Here is a 21802-nt window from a genome sequence, read left to right as displayed (position 1 = left end):
TGCCATTCGGCTGAAAAAATTGACACAGCACCTGACCGCAGATGAAGAAACTGCCACAGCCCGAGTTCAGCGCACGGTGCCTCTGAAGTCCGTTACTCCTGCACTGACTCTGATGCAGGCCCTGCTGTGCAGCTGAAAGAATCAACGCTTTGTGGTACTGTGGCTGAAGAAATTGACCCAGCCCTGTTTGCCGCCACCGCATCGACCTCCAGTGCATCCGAATTTCCATGCATTGCACCTGTGCAGCATATTTTTGGGACGCATCACCCGCAGACCAGAACGGTCTTGGAATCGATGCCTTTCTTTCCCCTACTGTCTGGATTCAATTAAACATTTCTCCTGCGTGCAGCAGAACTAACCATCACCTCTCCGTGGACTCAAGAACCGAGGCATTGCTGTGTTTTCCGACACTTCCCTCCTCTGCAGCTGTTTTACCTTGCGGATTTGATGGATTTGAGGTACTTTGTCTAAAATCGCTACATCCTAAATTCTATGGACAGAATTGTTTGAAACATTTTGAAAGTCATATTTTGAGTAGTGTATGTTAGATTTCTGATGTTTTGATCTTGTTTGTTTTAGATAAAGATACTTTATTTTTCTAAACTGGTGTGGTGTCTGTAGGAGAGTAGGGTCTGCAATCCTATGATCACCCAGATTGTTTTGCTTTTGCTTCATTGGTTTACGACTTTCTCCGGCTGTGGGCCTGCCAATCAGACCCACAGCCTAGCTGTTCTCTCTCGAAATTAACACACATGTACATTAGGTGCATCCACTAATTGGAACTGGGCCGCCTTGTCAGTCCCTGTCTCAGCATACCACAGGTATCCAGGGCATCGGTGTACCCAGGGCCTACCAGGGGCTGAAGCATGTATTATGCCACCCCTGGAATGGCCGCCCAAATCTGACACAACTGGCTGCACGACAGCTGGGGCCACGTGGTGTAATCACCCGTTGCTGTAGGTGTAGTATTCCTACACCTAAACCCTAAAATGGACACATGGATTCCTATCAGTCACTCCTATAGCAGGCCTTATCAATCCTGAAGGCAGAGTGCCGGGAATCATGTGGGACGGTGCTCTGGCGCGAGCTGAGCCCGTCGACGGCTTGCGGAACCAAGTCCTAATAGCCGTTCCATGGTGACGCGGGCCAACTACTTTTAATGCATTATAATCCTTGCGGTTATTTGCTAACTTTGGCATCACATCACCTACACATGTCGAGTAAGGTGTCATACGAATGGGAATACGAACCCCTCGCCAGTCCTGGCGACGGGGTTAGCCTTCCCCCCCTTTTAGAGGGACACGACATGGAAGTAACCTTGAACCCCGGTTAAAGTTGACTCAAGCCTCAGCATCACAAAATGGATGCTGCCACCAGACACAAGTCTGACCTCCTGCTGCTGGGGGACCTTCCAGCAAGGGGAGCTTGGACAAAGGGTTTCCTGTCGAGGGCGGTGTTAGCACCATCCCAGACGGGGTTTGTGTATCCCAGGTAGGCAGGGCTGAAAGGAAGGTGATTGCAAGTGGCACCCCGGTGCTCACTGTGCATAGCCCGGCTCAAACCAGTTGCGGGGGCACACCAGCCCCTGAGCTGGCGCGAAGCCGGACAAAGGATAGGGGTGTAACCACCCCCCTCCTGGCTCCACCCATAGGTAGAACCTAGTCACGGGCCAGCCCCTTTTCTTAGAATAAAGGTAGGAGCGAGTCCCCTTCCCAAATTGGATAATCAGATAATCGGATAACTCCGAATCACGAACCACTTTCCACGAAAGGAACTCTTGACTATTTCTGAAGACTCTCCCTTGTGGCTAAGGAGTAGCCACCCTGCACCAGCAGGCACCACCTAAGCGCTTGCGGTTTGCTGTACGTCTCCTACGGATCAAGACTGCCCAGCTCGACGAGACCCGAGTTCCCTGCCATCTCTGACCTTTTACCTACCTCATCAGCCCAGCTGAGAGTCGTAGGTGTGACGAGACCTGCGGGACCGGCTATCTTCAGAACCTGCACGACGCTTATCTAGCACGGCCACCGAGGGACCCTCGAGTGAGTGCACCTAGGGTTTGAGAAGCCCTAAACCCTGAGCAGCTCCAGCATCGAAGTCTGTCTCCCCAGCATCCACGAGATCTGCGTGGGGGCCCTTCCGCTTCTTGCTGTTCCCAGCGTTGTCCGACCACTTGCCGACCGGCTTGTGGCCCTCTTCACGACGCTCCAAGCTTATTTGCATCACCGGTCTGGTTGCTCCAGACTGGCTCTTGCTCCCCTTCAACAGAGGAGTACCACAGACCCTCCTGGTCCACTCCCGACGCCATCGGGACTCCCCCGCTTGGGTTGCCACTGCCAAGATCCGCTGCCCCTTCCTGGGCCAAGCATCATCGACGGCAGACACCTTCGTGGGACATCTCGCCCTCCATCCTGGTCGCCGCCGCGCCTCCGGGTCCGAGGAACAGCCGAGTCCGACGTCACCCACTCACCTGGTCGAGGTGACTTCAGCCGGTACCCCCCTGGTACCCACACGATCGCTGGCTAGCGGTTGAGAACTGAGTCCCCTCTGCTTTCAGGTTTCCTTCACCACCGATCCAGGCTTGGATCGCTCTGAACATCGTCACTGGTCGCCTGCCAGCAACTTCTTCTTTCAGGCTCCTGAGACTACACGAGGACTCCCGACATCTTGCCGAACTTCACGCAGCCGCAGCCTCCGGGCTAGGTAACTCGAGCATCTCGGTGCTCCATCGCAGGTTCGCTCTACAAGTGTCCAGTTCCTTTTTCGTTTAGTCCCACTGATCGGAACACTCCGGAATCAGTACCTCCAGACTCTAACCATTCGCATTTCACTGTTAGTGTAGATGGTTTCTCGTGCCCCTCGGGAATTTGTGTAAATTGTGCAACTGAAGTATTTTCCTAAGAGTTTTGTAGTGTGCTTAGCTCCCTGACTCATAAAGAGCCAGGGTAGTCTTGTTATAAATAAATATCCTTTTATTTTCATAACAACTTGTGTGGAGTCCTTTCACTTGGTGTTCAAGGGGTATATGTGATGGTAAACAGCTGGCTTAACACGCCCTCTAGAGTTTAGCCTAAGACTGCTCGTATCCACGCTACTAGGATAGCTGGTCTATAAGGTTGACTTACAACCAATCATCAATAAGGGTCGTTTGGAATGATACACAGTGATCACTAGAATAGTGAGCACTACATATCAGGCCAACTTCTCACATTGGTGAGCAGCGGTTGGGATTTGAGCTTGCTGTTGTTTTACCACACACGTATCCTAAGAATATCGCAGTGAAAGATCACATAAGTACCCAGGTACATATAACTTAACTTAGAATACTCCGAGTTCTACTGAGCCGGCTGTTGTAGTGTAACAGGGCTTAGCACACCCTGACTACAACTCTTAGCAAGGGATCAGTAGGTAAACCCATAGTGTAGGTAGGTGCAACACTTACACCCCACTAGAAAAGCATGTCGGTCCACGGAGAGTCTGCAGGGACTCCCTTAGTGGTCAGTGACTCTCCACAGGTCGTGTCACGATATGCAACTCTTAGCTTCAAGGAGATGAGACAACTGTGTGCCTCCAGGAAGCTAAACCAGGGTTCTAACCCTACCATCGCAATACTGATAGGTCTCTTAGAGGCGTACGATGCTAGGAGGTCCTCTAACCCAGGTCCCCCCAGTGCAGATGGGAACATGCCTCCCTTAGAGGGAACCCTCGGTGACCCAGACCTCGACCTCCACACGGAGGAGGACGAGGACGAGTTATCGGGAGACGAGGCAGACAAAGGTCCAGTGGTAGTCGGCAGGCTTACAAGGACCAACTTAAGCAGGCATGAGAATGGAACTGGGGGAGCCCCGGGCCCACGCTCAAGCAGGCTTAACCTTGGGAACGGACGAGCTAGGTCTCTCTCCAGAGGCTCTGGCAGATCGGTTCATACACATGTCTCTCAGGCACCTTCTCAGAGAGGAATGACTTCCCCTCAGAGGAGGGAGCATGAAGCAAAGATGCGGGAGGTCAATCTGAGGATCGAGCGGGAAGAACTTGCCCTCGCCAAAGAAAGACTTGCCTTGGCCCGAGAGCAGAAATTAAGTGGGTTAGATCCCACTGGTGGCAGCATTCTCAATAGAGAGAAAGACAGGGGTATAGACTCTAGACACCTGAGTAAAATAGTGCCCCCCTTTAAACAAGGGGACGACATCCACAAGTGGATAACTGCCTTGGAGAGGGCCTGCACTGTCCAGTGCGTCCCCCCAAGTCAGTGGGCAGCTATACTGTGGCTTTCCTTTGAAGGTAAAGGAAGGGACAAGCTCCTCACTACAAGAGCTGAGGATGCTAACAACTACCAAGTCCTGAAGAACACACTGATTGATGGGTTCGGCTTAACCACGGAACAGTACCGGGTGCTGTTCCGGGACACCCAGAAAATTCAGTCTCAGGATTGGGCTGACTTTGTCGATTGTGCCACTAAGGCTTTGGAAGGCTGGTTGCTGGGTAGCAAGGTTACTGATTACACAGGATTGTACAATCTTATCATGCGAGAACAGATTTTAAACAACTGTCAGAACCAATTGTTGCATCAGCACCTTGTCGACTCGGATCTGACCTCTCCCCAAGAATTGGGAAAGAAGGCAGACAGATGGGTCAGAACAAGGGTCACGCAGAACCAGAATCAGAACCAGGGTGGTCAGAAGAAAGCAGACCAAAAGGGTAACAAGAACGAACAAAATGACCAGAAGTCTTCGACAGGTCCCCAACAAACCAAAGAGGGTGGGGGTCAGGCTTCACAGAAGAAGAAGACTCAAGAAGGCCAGTCAAAAAGGTGGTGCCAATACTGTAAAAGTAAGACTCACTGGTTTAGTGAGTGCACCAAGAAAGGAGGGCAAACTCCTGCCACTGCAGCCCCTAAGGCACCTGCGCCCCCTAGTACAGTCAGCAGTGGTAGTGCGCCTCCCAAGGCATTAGTTGGGTTAACCTTGGGAACCGAGGGGAGTGACGACTTAGTCGGCACGCTCACTCAGGCCGTCCTTGTCTGTACAGGGGATATGGATATGTCCCCTGATGCCAGTCCCAATACGTTGGGCAAATACAGACAGACACCTTTGATAAATGGAAAAGTGGCTCAGGCCTACAGGGACACGTGTGCCAGTGTCACCATGGTGACGCCTAACTTCGTGGACCCTGGACAGATCATGCTAGGTACCAGTTACCTAGTGACCAATGCCAGCAACGTCACTACCAATCACAGTATGGCAGTTGTTGATTTCTCCTGGGGAGGGGTAAGTGGCCCGAAAAAGGTTGTGGTTAGTTCAGACCTCCCCGTAGAATGTCTGTTGGGCAATGATTTGGAAACGTCACAATGGTCAGAAGTGGAGCAGAGGACTCACATGGAGATGTTAGGCTTGCCAGCACATGTCCTTGCTGTGACCAGGTCACAGGCCAAAAGATGCCCCACTGAACAGGTGCTGGATCCTGGAAGAACGGACCAGACACCTTCCAAGAAAAGGAGCAGTAAGGGTAAGGCTTCGCCTTCCCCCTTGCCCCAGGTCGTGGATCAAGTCTCCGAGGAGGCTGACCTTAAAGAACTGAGGGAAACTGAGCCGCAAGAGCTTGAACCTGGTCAGGTTGAGTTTCTGGGCTCAGGGGGACCCTCCAGGGAAGACCTGGGGAAGGCACAGTTAGACTGCCCCTCACTTGAACCCCTCAGACAGCAGGCCGCTGCTGAGGCTGCAGGGAACACCACAGGTACCCACAAAGTGTACTGGGACGATGGACTCCTGTACTCCGAGGCAAGAGACCCCAAACCTGGTGCGACCAGGAGGCTGGTCATCCCCTTGTCTCTGAGAGGTTTCCTTCTCACCTTGGCCCACGAGATTCCCCTTGCAGGTCACTTAGGCCAGAATAAGACTTGGGACAGAATTGTTCCACACTTTCACTGGCCCCACATGTCCGAAGATACGAAGGAGTTTTGCCGCTCCTGTGTCACTTGCCAAGCCAGTGGTAAGTCAGGTGGCACGACAAAGGCCCCCCTCATACCACTACCAGTGGTGGGGGTACCCTTTGAACGAGTGGGGATCGACATTGTCGGACCAATGGAACCCCAGACAGCATCAGGGCACAAGTTTATACTGGTGGTGGTGGACCACGCCACCAGGTATCCTGAAGCTATTCCCCTTAGGACCACTACAGCACCTGTGGTGGCACGGGCCCTACTTGGAGTGTTCTCCAGAGTGGGCTTCCCTAAGGAGGTCGTCTCAGACAGAGGTGCAAACTTCATGTCGGGATATCTGACTGCTATGTGGAAGGAATGTGGTGTCAACTACAAGTTCACCACACCCTATCACCCACAATGCAATGGGCTTGTTGAGAGATTCAACAGGACCCTAAAAGGGATGATTCACGGACTACCTGAAAAGCTTCGGCGGAGATGGGATGTCCTGATACCCTGCCTCTTGTTCGCCTACAGAGAGGTCCCGCAGAAGGGGGTTGGCTACAGCCCTTTTGAGCTTCTGTTCGGACATCCTGTAAGGGGACCCCTTTGTTTGGTAAAGGAAGGATGGGAGAGACCTCTCAGAAAGCCGGCATCAAACATTGTGGACTATGTGCTCGGTCTCCGCTCGCGGATGGCGGAGTACATGGAAAAGGCGTCTAAAAACCTGGAGGCGAGCCAAGAATTACAGAAAGCTTGGCATGACCAAAAGGCTGTCCTGACTGTGTACCAGCCTGGACAGAAGGTGTGGGTGCTGGAGCCAGTGGCCCCAGCAGCACTCAAAGACAAATGGTCTGGGCCCCACACGATCATTGAGCAAAAGGGAGAGGTCACCTACTTGGTAGACCTGGGAACTCCCCGGAGCCCCCACAGGGTGCTCCATGTAAACAGGCTCAAGACATATGTCGACAGGGAGGGCATGGGCTTGCTCATGGCCACAGATGAGGGACAGGAGGAGGAGAGTGACCCTCTCCCAGACCTGCTCTCTCAGAACCCTGACGATGGATCAGTAGATGGTGTTGTCTTTTGCGGCAGCCTCTCTGGACATCAACAAGAGGATTGTAAACAGGTTCTTCAATCCTTTCGACATATGTTCTCTCTGACACCCAGTCAGACCAAGTGGTGTACCCATGAGGTCGACACTGGGGACAGTCTGCCCGTAAAGAGTAAAATCTATCGGCAACCTGATCATGTCAGAGACTGCATCAAGACAGAGGTGCAGAAAATGTTGGAGCTGGGAGTCATTGAACCCTCGGACAGCCCCTGGGCTAGTCCCGTAGTGCTCGTGCCGAAACCTCACACCCAGGGCGGTAAGAAAGAGATGAGGTTTTGCGTGGACTACAGAGGCCTCAATGCGGTCACTAAGACTGACGCCCACCCGATACCAAGAGCAGACGAACTTATCGATCGGTTGGCCTCGGCCAACTACTTAAGTACGTTTGACCTGACAGCTGGGTATTGGCAAATCAGGTTAGCTGAGGAGGCCAAGCCCAAAACAGCATTTTCTACCCCGGGTGGGCATTATCAGTTCGTGGTAATGCCCTTTGGTTTGAAAAATGCACCTGCCACCTTCCAAAGGCTGGTGAATCGAGTTCTCACTGGGTTGGACGACTTCTGTGCGGCGTATCTGGACGATATCGCTGTCTTTAGCTCCACCTGGGAGGATCACCTGGTCCACCTGAGGAAAGTGTTAGAGGCCCTGCAGAAGGCAGGCCTCACTATCAAGGCCACCAAGTGCCAGATAGGGCAGACACAGGTTGTATACCTGGGCCACCTTGTAGGTGGAGGCCAGGTTCAACCATTGGAGAGCAAAATACAGGCCATCCAGGACTGGGCTCCTCCAACCACCCAGACTCAGGTTCGAGCTTTCTTGGGCCTGACTGGTTATTACCGGAAATTTGTCAGAAATTATGGATCCATTGTGACCCCGCTAAACGACCTGACAAGTAGAAAGATGCCAAAAAAAGTTCAGTGGACAGCAAGCTGTCAGAAGGCATTCGATGACCTAAAGCAGGCCATGTGCACAGCACCTATCCTAAAGAGTCCAGACTACTCCAAACCATTCATTGTCCAAACAGACGCTTCGGAGCTGGGTGTGGGAGCTGTTCTATCGCAACTGAATTTTGATGGTCATGACCAGCCCATAGCTTTTATTAGCAGGAGGCTGACCCCCAGAGAGAAGAATTGGTCAGCTATTGAGAGGGAGGCCTTTGCTGTGGTTTGGGCCCTGAAGAAGTTGAGGCCATACTTGTTTGGCACTCACTTCAAGATTCAGACCGACCATAAGCCCCTCTTGTGGCTAAATCAAATGAAGGGTGAAAACCCCAAACTACTTAGGTGGTCCATTTCCCTACAGGGGATGGACTTCACAGTGGAGCATAGACCTGGCACTGATCATGGCAATGCAGATGGGCTCTCCAGGTATTTCCACTTAGAGCAAGAAGACTCACCTGGTCAAGGTTAGCTTATTGTCCCAAAGTTTGGGGGGGGGTCATGTAGGAGAGTAGGGTCTGCAATCCTATGATCACCCAGATTTTTTTGCTTTTGCTTCATTGGTTTACGACTTTCTCTGGCTGTGGGCCTGCCAATCAGACCCACAGCCTAGCTGTTCTCTCTCGAAATTAACACACATGTACATTAGGTGCATCCACTAATTGGAACTGGGCCGCCTTGTCAGTCCCTGTCTCAGCATACCACAGGTATCCAGGGCATCGGTGTACCCAGGGCCTACCAGGGGCTGAAGCATGTATTATGCCACCCCTGGAATGGCCGCCCAAATCTGACACAACTGGCTGCACGACAGCTGGGGCCACGTGGTGTAATCACCCGTTGCTGTAGGTGTAGTATTCCTACACCTAAACCCTAAAATGGACACATGGATTCCTATCAGTCACTCCTATAGCAGGCCTTATCAATCCTGAAGGCAGAGTGCCGGGAATCATGTGGGACGGTGCTCTGGCGCGAGCTGAGCCCGTCGACGGCTTGCGGAACCAAGTCCTAATAGCCGTTCCATGGTGACGCGGGCCAACTACTTTTAATGCATTATAATCCTTGCGGTTATTTGCTAACTTTGGCATCACATCACCTACACATGTCGAGTAAGGTGTCATAAGAATGGGAATACGAACCCCTCGCCAGTCCTGGCGACGGGGTTAGCCTTCCCCCCTTTTAGAGGGACACGACATGGAAGTAACCTTGAACCCCGGTTAAAGTTGACTCAAGCCTTAGCATCACAAAATGGATGCTGCCACCAGACACAAGTCTGACCTCCTGCTGCTGGGGGACCTTCCAGCAAGGGGAGCTTGGACAAAGGGTTTCCTGTCGAGGGCGGTGTTAGCACCATCCCAGACGGGGTTTGTGTATCCCAGGTAGGCAGGGCTGAAAGGAAGGTGATTGCAAGTGGCACCCCGGTGCTCACTGTGCATAGCCCGGCTCAAACCAGTTGCGGGAGCACACCAGCCCCTGAGCTGGCGCGAAGCCGGACAAAGGATAGGGGTGTAACCACCCCCCTCCTGGCTCCACCCATAGGTAGAACCTAGTCACGGGCCAGCCCCTTTTCTTAGAATAAAGGTAGGAGCGAGTCCCCTTCCCAAATTGGATAATCAGATAATCGGATAACTCCGAATCACGAACCACTTTCCACGAAAGGAACTCTTGACTATTTCTGAAGACTCTCCCTTGTGGCTAAGGAGTAGCCACCCTGCACCAGCAGGCACCACCTAAGCGCTTGCGGTTTGCTGTACGTCTCCTACGGATCAAGACTGCCCAGCTCGACGAGACCCGAGTTCCCTGCCATCTCTGACCTTTTACCTACCTCATCAGCCCAGCTGAGAGTCGTAGGTGTGACGAGACCTGCGGGACCGGCTATCTTCAGAACCTGCACGACGCTTATCTAGCACGGCCACCGAGGGACCCTCGAGTGAGTGCACCTAGGGTTTGAGAAGCCCTAAACCCTGAGCAGCTCCAGCATCGAAGTCTGTCTCCCCAGCATCCACGAGATCTGCGTGGGGGCCCTTCCGCTTCTTGCTGTTCCCAGCGTTGTCCGACCACTTGCCGACCGGCTTGTGGCCCTCTTCACGACGCTCCAAGCTTATTTGCATCACCGGTCTGGTTGCTCCAGACTGGCTCTTGCTCCCCTTCAACAGAGGAGTACCACGGACCCTCCTGGTCCACTCCCGACGCCATCGGGACTCCCCCGCTTGGGTTGCCACTGCCAAGATCCGCTGCCCCTTCCTGGGCCCAGCATCATCGACGGCAGACACCTTCGTGGGACAGCTCGCCCTCCATCCTGGTCGCCGCCGCGCCTCCGGGTCCGAGGAACAGCCGAGTCCGACGTCACCCACTCACCTGGTCGAGGTGACTTCAGCCGGTACCCCCCTGGTACCCACACGATCGCTGGCTAGCGGTTGAGAACTGAGTCCCCTCTGCTTTCAGGTTTCCTTCACCACCGATCCAGGCTTGGATCGCTCTGAACATCGTCACTGGTCGCCTGCCAGCAACTTCTTCTTTCAGGCTCCTGAGACTACACGAGGACTCCCGACATCTTGCCGAACTTCACGCAGCCGCAGCCTCCGGGCTAGGTAACTCGAGCATCTCGGTGCTCCATCGCAGGTTCGCTCTACAAGTGTCCAGTTCCTTTTTCGTTTAGTCCCACTGATCGGAACACTCCGGAATCAGTACCTCCAGACTCTAACCATTTGCATTTCACTGTTAGTGTAGATGGTTTCTCGTGCCCCTCGGGCATTTGTGTAAATTGTGCAACTGAAGTATTTTCCTAAGAGTTTTGTAGTGTGCTTAGCTCCCTGACTCATAAAGAGCCAGGGTAGTCTTGTTATAAATAAATATCCTTTTATTTTCATAACAACTTGTGTGGAGTCCTTTCACTTGGTGTTCAAGGGGTATATGTGATGGTAAACAGCTGGCTTAACACGCCCTCTAGAGTTTAGCCTAAGACTGCTCGTATCCACGCTACTAGGATAGCTGGTCTATAAGGTTGACTTACAACCAATCATCAATAAGGGTCGTTTGGAATGATACACAGTGATCACTAGAATAGTGAGCACTACATATCAGGCCAACTTCTCACAGTGTCCATTTGTAGTGTTTTCACTGCCTTACCATGTGTCTTATGTACACATACTTGAAACATTGCCTATGAGATAAGCCTGAGGGCTTGCGGCAAGCTCCCAAGGGGGTGAGAATGCATTATCTTGGGTGTGTAATCGCCATATCCTGGCTAGAAGGAAAGGTCCCTACTTGGACAGGGTGCATACTACTGCCAACAACAGGCCCCTTTTTCTAACAGCACCAAATAGAATTGAATCAAATTTCCTTGTTCTCAAACAATCATCACAATTGATCTCTGTCTGGCCCTCATTCACTAGTCCACTCATCATTGGTATTGATTCAATGCCTTGTGGTGTTTAATCTATTTTAACTCTTTTTTAGTTTTCCACTGAGTGATCACACGAGCACTGAGCATCATCTGACAATGTTGAGTTATTAACATGTTGTAAATCATATTTTGATGCTGTTTAATTTTTATTGGGGAACATTTTTTAAGCTTTTGCTCTTTACCGGGCTTTTGAAAAGACTACAGATTCAACACATTTCTCAATAATTATCCCCCAAAGATCGATTATTTTTGTAACATCTACGCTAGTGTAGCAGAGCAGGGACACCACTGCACCAAAGGAAGAGCAGCCCCTCCCCTTTGAGGACCCCTGTTTCCTTGGCATGGCTGAGGCATGCAGGGCTGTACTGGGAACCCAGAGAAGCCCTGGCAAAAAAAAATTCAGACCATGCATTAATCACCGGAGCTATCTTGACACCTTTATTGTTGCCTCAGAACTACTGGATATACAAATAACTCTGTAGCGGGTGCTTTCAAAACTGCTGCACTGCTACAAAAACAGCACCCAGTAACAAACCTGGCCCCCCACCCTTCCTGCCTCCTGGGGAAATGCCCGATGCTCAGTACCGCTAGTCTGGCCATTGAGGCATGGTGATGAGGCAGCAGCATCAGAGATCAGAAATGCAAAGGAGCATTCCTGTTACACAGAGTTCCATCGTAGCAGAAGGCATGCAAACCTGACAGACTTTACCGCCGCTCCCACCTTTAGGTCAGTTGGGAGAAGGTGAACTATTCTGCACCATTTGACTGGCTCAAATTTTTCAAAAGCTGGCAGGAGGCTGCTTTCAGAGAGGAAGCTCTGGGGCCAAGAGCTGGACAAGACATGAGAACATCTATTGTACGCCCATGTCCTAGCCCAATAGCAGCACATAACAATCTAATGAGCGGCTAGTGGATGACTCAAGAATGGAAGTTCACACGTCTTGTCCCACTTAGGCATCATCTGTCTCATCTGTTCTTCTAATGGAATAGAGGAATAGGGACGTTTTGCGAGGTTGGAAGTAAGAAAGTAAACATGGTTCCTGGTATTGCTCTTTTGATGTGTTGGCCGAAGGTCACAGGGTTGATGCCAACACTAGCAAAGAGCTGGCAAAGTGCAGCTAGCCCTATCCCTGGCAATCAAGACCTTGGATCCTCCAAGTCAGATGCATCTTAGAAAATGTTTCTTGGCTTGAATTTTCTGTTTTCTTACAAAAATATATGGCAACATAAGACAAATTATGTAGTTTCTTAAATATTTTGAGGAGAATACTAAAACACTTTCTTCATATATTGAAGGAAAAGAGGAGTGTGATTGACTGTAATAGGCAACATATCAACAGGCAGAGGCAATTCCTGCTCACTCCTTCAAAGTGTCAGCAGCTCAGCAACAGCTCACAGAAATTACAATTTAAATGTATGATTTCTACAGTGCAATCCATAACAACAGGTGCACAGTTGTGCACTGGCAAGGCCAAATGTTGATGATATGGCCTCAGGAATTGAATTGGAAACGGCCACTACAACGCGGCCATTTCCACGCATGACCATAACCACGCATGCATTACAACTCATGCATGGTTACAGGAAAAGCCTTTACCACGCATGCCTTTACTACGAGATTCGTAGTAAATGCATATGTGCTAAAGTTAAAAGGAAAAAAAGGGAGGTTGGGGGTTCCCCCCCCCCAAAAAAAGCGTGGGATTAGAAAAGGAGCCTGGGGGGGCACCCCCAAAATAAAATATAAAAAAGACGCATCTGTTTCCGTCATTTAAAGGAAGGAGATGTGGAGGCAATTGGCGTAGTTAGGGGAAATGGAAGGACACTTCAGCTTCCTCTTAACGATGTGCAACCTCACCAAGGAAGATCGGGGAGAGGAGAGGTAACGGGGAATGAGGGGGTGGTGTTGCACAGGGGTAAATTTAAAGGGAATTTTTTTTATGTGATATCCTTTAAAATGAAAATGCCATTAACATGCATAATTTAACAACGAAAATTGTTGTAAAAGTATGCGTGTAAAAGGCATTTTCGTGGTAAAGGATATGCGTGGTGATGGCATTTGCGTTGTAACGCATGCGTGGTAAAGGCATGCGTTACAATGGAATGCGTTGTAAAGTCATACAACCGAAATGAATCACTCAGAGTACAGAGAAACATAAGCAAGACTGGATAAGCATGTCCCTATAGGCCTATTTTACCTAGGATACCCGAGTGGGACAGCAGTGGAGTAGGAACCATCATATAGTCTTGAAGTTGTGATTCAAGTGCTTTCAGAAAGACTGGAAGGGAAGGGAATGAATAGGTACATTTATGTCAACTGCGAAAGCATCAGTAGTGTTGAGTGTACCGTATCTAGAGTAAGAAAGACGTGCTCAGAAAGGTTGTCTATGTGTTTTTTTTGGTAAAGTTTCCGAATTGTAAGTATTATTTATTAGCAGGGTTGATCAGGTTGTGGAAAAACCATAGAACAATGGAATTACTTACTGGCTATGTACTAATCAAAGCGTCTCTGCTTCTGTACAGGGCTTGTTTTGGGCCATGCTGCTTCCCTCGTGCCCACTGGAAATTTTCCAAAGCTCCCGCACTTTCTGCAAATGGCCTCCCTTTACCTGGTTAGTTGGCTAAGTGCACTCTCAGATGTCCTCCGCTCAGTGTCGCTTTAGGTTTGCTACTCACTCATCTAAGAACCTCGTTGAGAGCTAATTTTAAGTTGCATACATGTAATTCACGAAGTCTGTGAGTAAAGAGGCCGACATCCCAAAATACAGCCTAAAACGAACAAAAGTGGTTAAATGTAGATTAACGGCCCAAGATCCCCAGAATGAACTCCCATCTAATCACATCCTTTTTTTTATAATCGGCCTTCTGCTCTAATTATTCACAGTGTGTTTCCTCGTTTGAAGTTATGATTGAACGCTCGCTGTGCACTCCTACAGCGGAGGTGAAAATCTAGTGCACAATGTGTTAATTACCGTAATTGTTGGAAACCATTTAATTAACTGATCTGATGTCGGACGACTTATATAGTCTTTACAACTCGTACATCAGCATTATTTCATCAAATAATAGCACAAAAAGCAACCAATGTGTTCATACTTTCTCTACGGCAAGATAATTAAATACATCGATGCTGGATATTTTGAATATGTTCAGCAGTATTCTGTAGAAGTTATTGCCCGACATTAATTTAATGATAACAATTGTTTGTCATACTATTCCGATTTTTATTCCCAGTTAATAGTTCCCCATAAAAGTAATGTGTCATTTATTGAAAAAACAATTTTCATCAAGTGGGTAGTGTGACAGTTATTTTAGATAAGGAAAGTGAGATGTGATTTGTAAACTTTGACTATCTGTTCTTCAGAATTTGTTATTGGTCAGTTATCAATAACCTCAGAAATAACACTCGTGCTATATGGAGGCAACACATCATTAATTTTAGTTGGATAGTCTGTTACTCTATAGAAGTCATTTTCCAGGAGAAAATTGCAACTTTTTAGAAATTGCATGCAGTACATAAAGCATGCCTTTGGCATTTATTCGGGGTCAGCATTTGCACTTGATGCTCTAACATGTTTAATGATACCCTTACAATAACATCTTGGAACAAATAATCCATAATGATTTCAAAGCATCATAATAAGAGGCAAAAGAACACCATTGTTCTGGATGTGATGGTGGCATGCATGCTAACCTGCTAATATTAAAGGCCTAGTTGCAACTGACATGCAGTGTCAACGTCCCTCCTACCAAGCTGCATGCAAATTCACAATGTGTGTCTCTGAGCTCAAGTCCAATGCCTCTTTATAACTTGTATTTCCATAGCATTTAAACTTCAAAGTATCCAATATTGGGGCAGGAGTGGAGTGCGTGGTTTTTGGTGTTGTATGCTTTTTTACATACTACAAGAGTTATAAATGCAGTTAAATGTCACTAAAGAAGTGTGGACTTTGATGTTTTGCATGTGAAGTAAGATCCTTTTAAATCTCATTGAATTTAGAAAATGACTTGCTTGGGTACAGTTATCATGAACACACTGCTGACCATGAGTACTTTATTGTGATGTAAGATGTCTATGAAACTTGGGGCCTTATTTCAAACTTAGTCTCAATGACACATCATCTGATTAGTGTAAACCCCTTCCTCCAAAATAGAATAATTTTATTCTATATAAGGAAATTCGCCTCGTTTGTTGGTAGAGTGGAATATAATTAAGGCTTCAAATATGGTAGTCAATTCTGCTTTTAGTCATTGGTCTTCTCTAAATATTGTGATTCACTTGTCAACCTTTGAGACTGCGGATCCTAGCACTGCTTTGGCGGCTGCGTTTTTGGCCCCTTCTAGTTGTCTTATGGAATCTTTTACAGTGTCTCATATAAGAATTTTACAATTGTCATTTTATTTCTCGAGTTTCTCATGTGTAGCTAAATGATACCTGGAATTATTTTAACTGAAAATGTGTTGTTAAGTGTTAATTGAGAGTCAAAGAACCCTTAAGTGTCTGGATGCTGTTTTATGTAATTTTAAACTATTTTGCTGGTCATATATGCTAGGATGTTTTTGATGAGGCTTTTCTTGATTTTATATACCTATAGCTATGCTTTGTCATAGTTGATGCTGGGCCTATGCTTATCCATTGATACAGGATGACTGAAATGTGGTCATTAAGGGCACCAGAGCCATGTGTTTGTTTGTCGGTGCTCCAGCAGAAAATCTGCTTTGTCTATGTTGTAATTGTATTTGCATTTATATAGCGCTACTACCCCTGATGAGGAGTCAAAGCGCTTTTCAGCAAGTAGCACGCTACTCCAGAACCCAAAAAGGATTAGTGGTGAATTAGTATAAGGAGATATGAAATTAATTTGAGCGGTGGACATGTGAGTCTGTTAGTTGGATTGAAAAGGATAGTGGAGAAATAGATGATGGAAGGGTCGAGAAAGTGTTTTTTGGAGATCTTAGCAGTAGGAGGAGGTTTGGGGTGAGTAAAGGGGAGGTGAAGGGGAAGAGTCAGAGGGAAGGGTTTAGAAAGGCTTGGTTGGTAGTTCTGAATAGTAAAGGTTGTTTGAGATGGTGCAGAGGGGCAGAGGAGGGAGGAGTGTAGAACAGATTATTTTGGGGATCATAGTAGTAGAATGAGGTTTGGGTTGAGTCAGAAATTGGAGGTAGTGGATATATTGAGAGACACAGCGTAGTTCATTGGAGATGCTGAATTAGAAGCATATTATTCTTGTCTAGTGCATAATTTGAAATAAGTTGTATCAAGGTATAAGGGGGCACAATTGAGTTGAGTTGTGGAAGGCAGTGCCCGCCAGGGACACAAAGGTGCTCACAACAGGTGGCCACCCAATCCTTTGCCTCTCAACAAACCGCACAGAGCAATGGTCATGTTACGTGTGCCAGTAGCAGTTGTAATTCTGGGTAAATAGGTGGATAGAAATTAGCATCCGAAGATGTTATTTTATTCAAATATACTTATATGTAATGGGCTGTTCACCACTTGTCTTTTTCAAATGTTGGGGTCAATAGGCTTTTGTCACAATGCGTTTTGCAAAATAAGATGGTTGAGAAAATAAGGCAGTCTATTTATTCTGTGCCAGCTTCATATACACTTTCTGAGACGCGTAACCCACGGAGATATAAGCCATTCAATATGAGAAACGTCAAAAACTAGAGAACCTCAAATACACTTCACCACAATTATCACCAATGTCATAAAATAATGTGTGTGAACTTTTTTAAACTTCACAGAAGATGACAGCCGACTAACCAAATCCTACTGACAAAAATCATCAAGTCGCCTGCAAACAGCTGTTAAACAAATTGACACCATTAAAAATGATTTAACAGATTCTCAAAGCCACCACCATCAGATTCCCACACAGAAACCCATTAGTCATCAATCATATCTTCGTCAAGCATAGCTCTCACCCAATCTCGACTTCAACCTTAGACAACCTTTATGAATGCATATTTCCCAGAAAATCCTAAAGAATGCCCAGACATCACACACTTAATAGACAGTCCATAATAAATAGGATCCTTTCCAAATGAACCAAACTCTTCTCATCTGAATTATTTTACTTCATTTCCTTCTATATCAATCTTTAACTTCTCACTCATCTCCATGACTTTGGCAGTCGGGGGCCGTATTGTAGAAAGTGCAGCAGCATGTGCGCCCACTTTGTGCACCACCGGGGTACTTTGGTATTACAGAAGGGGCGGCAGATGCTTGTGCAGCCCCTTCTGTAATATAAATAGCGCTGGTGCACATTTAGCGCCAGCGATATCCCAAGTGGGTGTTCCATTGTAATTGAGAGAATGTCTTTGCATCTGCGCCTTATTATGGATGCGGTGGCAGAGGCAAACGTGCCATTAGGAGAAGCACAGTCAGTGTGCCAGAATAAAGTGGTGCACTTTCAGTGCACCTCCTACAGGCAGCATTCTGGAGGGGAGAAGGGGGCCCATGGACCCCCAGACATCATCTTGCAGGCGGGTGCAGCCACTCAGTGCAACCGCTTGCATGTGGATCTCTCTCCCCTCTTAAAAATGCAGGTGGGTTTCAGCCTGCACAGTGGAACAAAGAGAGGTTTTGAATCAGCTGCTCTGTATTTCACTTGAATGTGCAGTGCAGCACAAGTTTCGGCTACCCTGAGGGCAGCACATTCACTGTAATATGGCGCACTCACCTTGATTGTGCGCGGTAAACCTATTTAAAGGTGTTCTACTGTAGTATCAATTTCAATGTATGGTTGTTTTAGAATAGTGCAATAATTACATTGTGAGGTATGACCTTGCAACAACTAAAGCAAATGTACCAAATGCCTCTTCAAAAACATGGCAATTGTTTATGCAAACCTGTGGCTGCTTTAAAGGTAGAGTGCATCTTGCCTAAGCGCCGTGTCTGTAATATGATAGGGTTACAAAGGAAAAGGATTCTCATGCAAATGAGGGCACTTCTCATTGGGATCCTGCAAGTACTAAATGTGCATAAGCACCATCCATATTCCAGGAAGGGCCGCACAAGTGTTCATGGCCCCTTCTGCAATACAATAGTGCCCTGGGGGTGCACAAAGTGGGCTAATACATAGGATGTGTCACCATGGCACAATCTATAATACAACTCCAGGGGAGCAATGCTCTGTTCCACTATATTACAAGCTTCTCAGCCATAATTTGTTCCTGTACAACAGTATCTGAATGGCTTTAATCAAGCAAATGTCCTTTCAAGGCGTTTCTTTCAGCTGCATGCAGTGTGTACAAAGGTGAAGTACAATAGAAAGAAAACAAAATTAGATCACACAATACCAAATAATTAGCTTCAGAATTTCGTGTTCAATTTTTTTGCTATTTCTTTTTCTCACAAATCACACTAAATTATGCTGTCATAATGTGCCCTCGACAAAATATTATGTTATGTTAATGTGAGGTTCTTGCCTTTAAAAATCGCGTACTAATGTTTTATATTCTACGAACGTCGAAGCTCACTGGAAAAAATGAAGGTGACTCCTGGACTTAACATATTTATTCTATTTTTATATTTCATGGAAGAATGGAACAAAGGTTTTCAGATTCAGACAAAGTTATGGCATTGATCTCTGTGACACTGATGGAAAGTTTTGTAAAGTGTTGCAGACTTTTGTATCCAGCTATGTGGAAACATATTTTTGCATAATTGTGGAAAAAACAGAAGACTTTAGTTTGTCTATGTTTGTCTAAGGTTGTAGATTGAGTGTCAACCTAGTTACAAAGCATCGGAGCGCTCTACAGTAATGCCGGTTTGGTTCAGCCGGAGGAATTTACATGCATATAGGTAGAGGAGAACGAGATTCGAATATAAGCACCAGGAGATAGAAGCACCTGATGGGCAAATACGGAACAAGAAATAGGGGAATGCTCTTTAATGGCTGCTCTGCATCATTCCTGGTGAAAGAAGAGTGTAACCAAACACGTTGATAGGCAGAAAAATCAAAATGTATGGTGTTTAGCAGAGGTTCGAGGGTATGAGCTACCACTACAAATCTAGGGGATTAGGGATCCATGCGAATCCTTGCAAACTCCTTCACCAGTGTTACAGAGAGTAAAGCCATGCTTTTTCTCTGAATGTGCGAACTTTCCTTTGTTTATTCTTGACATGGTGCTGTTTGTTGGCGTGGTGAATCAGAGGTTGTATTAAGTGATCTTCTGTTGTTAACAACCGTACTGGGAAATAAAATATAACTTGCATATATTATTTTCCACACAGACACTTACAGGAAAATAAAGATTTCCTAACTAAAGAGATCAAGAAAGTGAAATCAGACTTTGAAGAGTTGAAAATTGAAAATGAACAATTAAAGGTAAATACGTCACCCCACTATTATTTATGTGCATGGCTTAAACAAGTAATGGAAGAGGGAACACCACATTATAATATTTTCAATTATTTTTTATAGTTTCTACAGTCAGGACCACTGGAATTATGCTACAGGGGAGGACCAAATTATGTGGCAGGGTTGACTAGATTATGCAGCAAGAAAAGGCAAATTATGCAGCACATTTTTAGCTACTGTGACTTCATTATTTTGTCATTTTTACACTTGTTAACTCTGCCTGGGCATTGGTTGTACCTCATTTAATACCCAAATATAACAATAAACAATAAAAGAAAATGAACATTTAACATTTGCAAAGGGCTTTCTTCTAGTCGGCGACATGTGCAGTTGTGTTTTTAGTAATTTTTTAACTGTTTGAGATAGAAACTAAATTTATTTTTGGCAAAATCTGCAGATAATGCAGCAGAGGATACATTATGTGGTAAATGCGGCAGATCTAGAATTATGCGAAAAATCCGGTGGCTACACAATCGCATAATTCCAGTGGCCTTTTCTGTAGTGTGCCCAAGGCCATAAGGACACGTGAGAGCTGAGGATGTGACACATGTAATAGCCATATATAGAACACAACTATCAAGAGTAGACTCTTACCAGAAAGGGAGCAGCAGTTGACAAACCGAAAAGATAGTTGTTAGAAATGGGATTTCTGGTTGGCTAGGGCATGCGCTTAAGCCAGGCGAAACCACCACGCTAGCCAGGGTAAGGGAGTTACACGCTTAAGATAAACTCTGCTCACCCCTTTGGTAGCTTGGCACGAGCAGTCAGGCTTATCCCAGAGGCAATGTGTAGAGCGTTTGCGCAACACACACACAGCATCAACACACTAGGTACACCACATAAGAAACTCCACACAAGGTTATATATAAAAATAACCTTTGTATTATCCAAAACACATTAGAATAGTAATCACACAATATACACTGTGCCAACTGGCACTAGGCAATATTTACAGGGGATTATATACAGTGTGTAACTCCCTTGCTAGAGTGGTGGTTTGAGCCTGGGTTAGGCACATTACATAGCCAACCAGAAATCCCATTTCTAACATTGGTTGTCAGCGGTGAGGATAGGACTTGCGTTTGAGCAGTACCACAGCAACAACTGGTTGCACTACAAAGCTCTGCATTTAGATAATCACATGTTTGGGGATTATTTTTTTCCTGATTTTGTTTTTCTCCAAAAAGTGTCATTTTTGAATTTTGTTTTCCTGCTCTACTAAATTTTGGTGACACCCCTAAAGTGTCAGTCATGTCTCACCCCAATGATCCAGCAGTTGTTGTGACAGAAAGTGCAATTAGTGTAAGGGCGTTGCAAAGGTATACTGAGAAGGACCTAAAGAGGTTCTGTCATGGTCTTGGGTGTCAAGTGAGAAGGTCTGCCCCAAAGGAGGAATACCAAAAGGCGCTGAGGGCCTGGTTTGACTCTAGGAAGGCCAGTGAGCATCCTGGAGAGCTGGAGCAGGAGGGAGAAAATGATAGGGAAGGGATGCCAGTAGAGAGTGAGGACCCCATAGATTGCTGGGTCCAGTGCCGGGGGCAGTGCCCCATCCCTTTCCCTGTCCCCAGAAGAGTGGGTAGATAGGAGGGAAGAAAGGAAGCATCAGCTAGTGTTGGAAAGGCTCAGGTTGGGGCTAGCGCAGGTGGGTGTGGAGGAGAAAAAGCTAGAGACTGAGAGGGTCCTAGCGCAGGAGAGGATAGCGGAGGCTGAGAGGGCCTTCACCAGGGAGAAACTAGCCCTGGAGGGTAGATAATCCCCTGAGTGCAGTTTTAGTTGTCTGGACTCTCCAGGAAGGGTGGGGTGCAGAGGTGGCAGCAATATGGAGTCCAGTGCAGGAAGTCCCACTCACAGTTCCCAGAGTATTATACCTTGTGTCCAGGAAGAGGGGTACAGGTTGAGGTTCAGGGGCAGTAAGAAACTGTCTCACCAGTCTTGGGGGGAGTTTGTAGATGAATGTTGTGGACTTTGTGAGCTGAACGCCATCTTGGAAGAGGAAGGTCAGCGCTCTAGTCGCCTGTAACTTCCGGGGGGGAAAGCTTAAAACCAATGCAGGGCCGGATGCGC

At 47.2% G+C, this 21802-nt stretch overlaps 1 protein-coding gene across 2 annotated transcripts in view; it reads left to right on the top strand.

Annotated features, from left to right (window-relative positions):
* LOC146831152 (uncharacterized) overlaps nt 1–21802 on the top strand; it is a 1851363-nt gene that overhangs the window by 1458732 nt on the left and 370829 nt on the right. For both annotated transcript variants that reach the window (XM_085605390.1, XM_085605389.1), the window contains one exon: nt 19612–19705. In XM_085605390.1, coding sequence (XP_085461516.1) covers nt 19612–19705 — 94 coding nt within the window. The remainder of the gene's footprint in view (nt 1–19611; nt 19706–21802) is intronic.

The sequence above is a fragment of the Triturus cristatus genome, chromosome 5_1, assembly GCF_964204655.1.
Source record: "Triturus cristatus chromosome 5_1, aTriCri1.1, whole genome shotgun sequence".
NCBI lineage: Eukaryota > Metazoa > Chordata > Amphibia > Caudata > Salamandridae > Triturus > Triturus cristatus.
The sequence above is the reverse complement of the archived record's forward strand: the minus strand, read 5'-3'. Positions and strand labels throughout refer to the sequence as shown.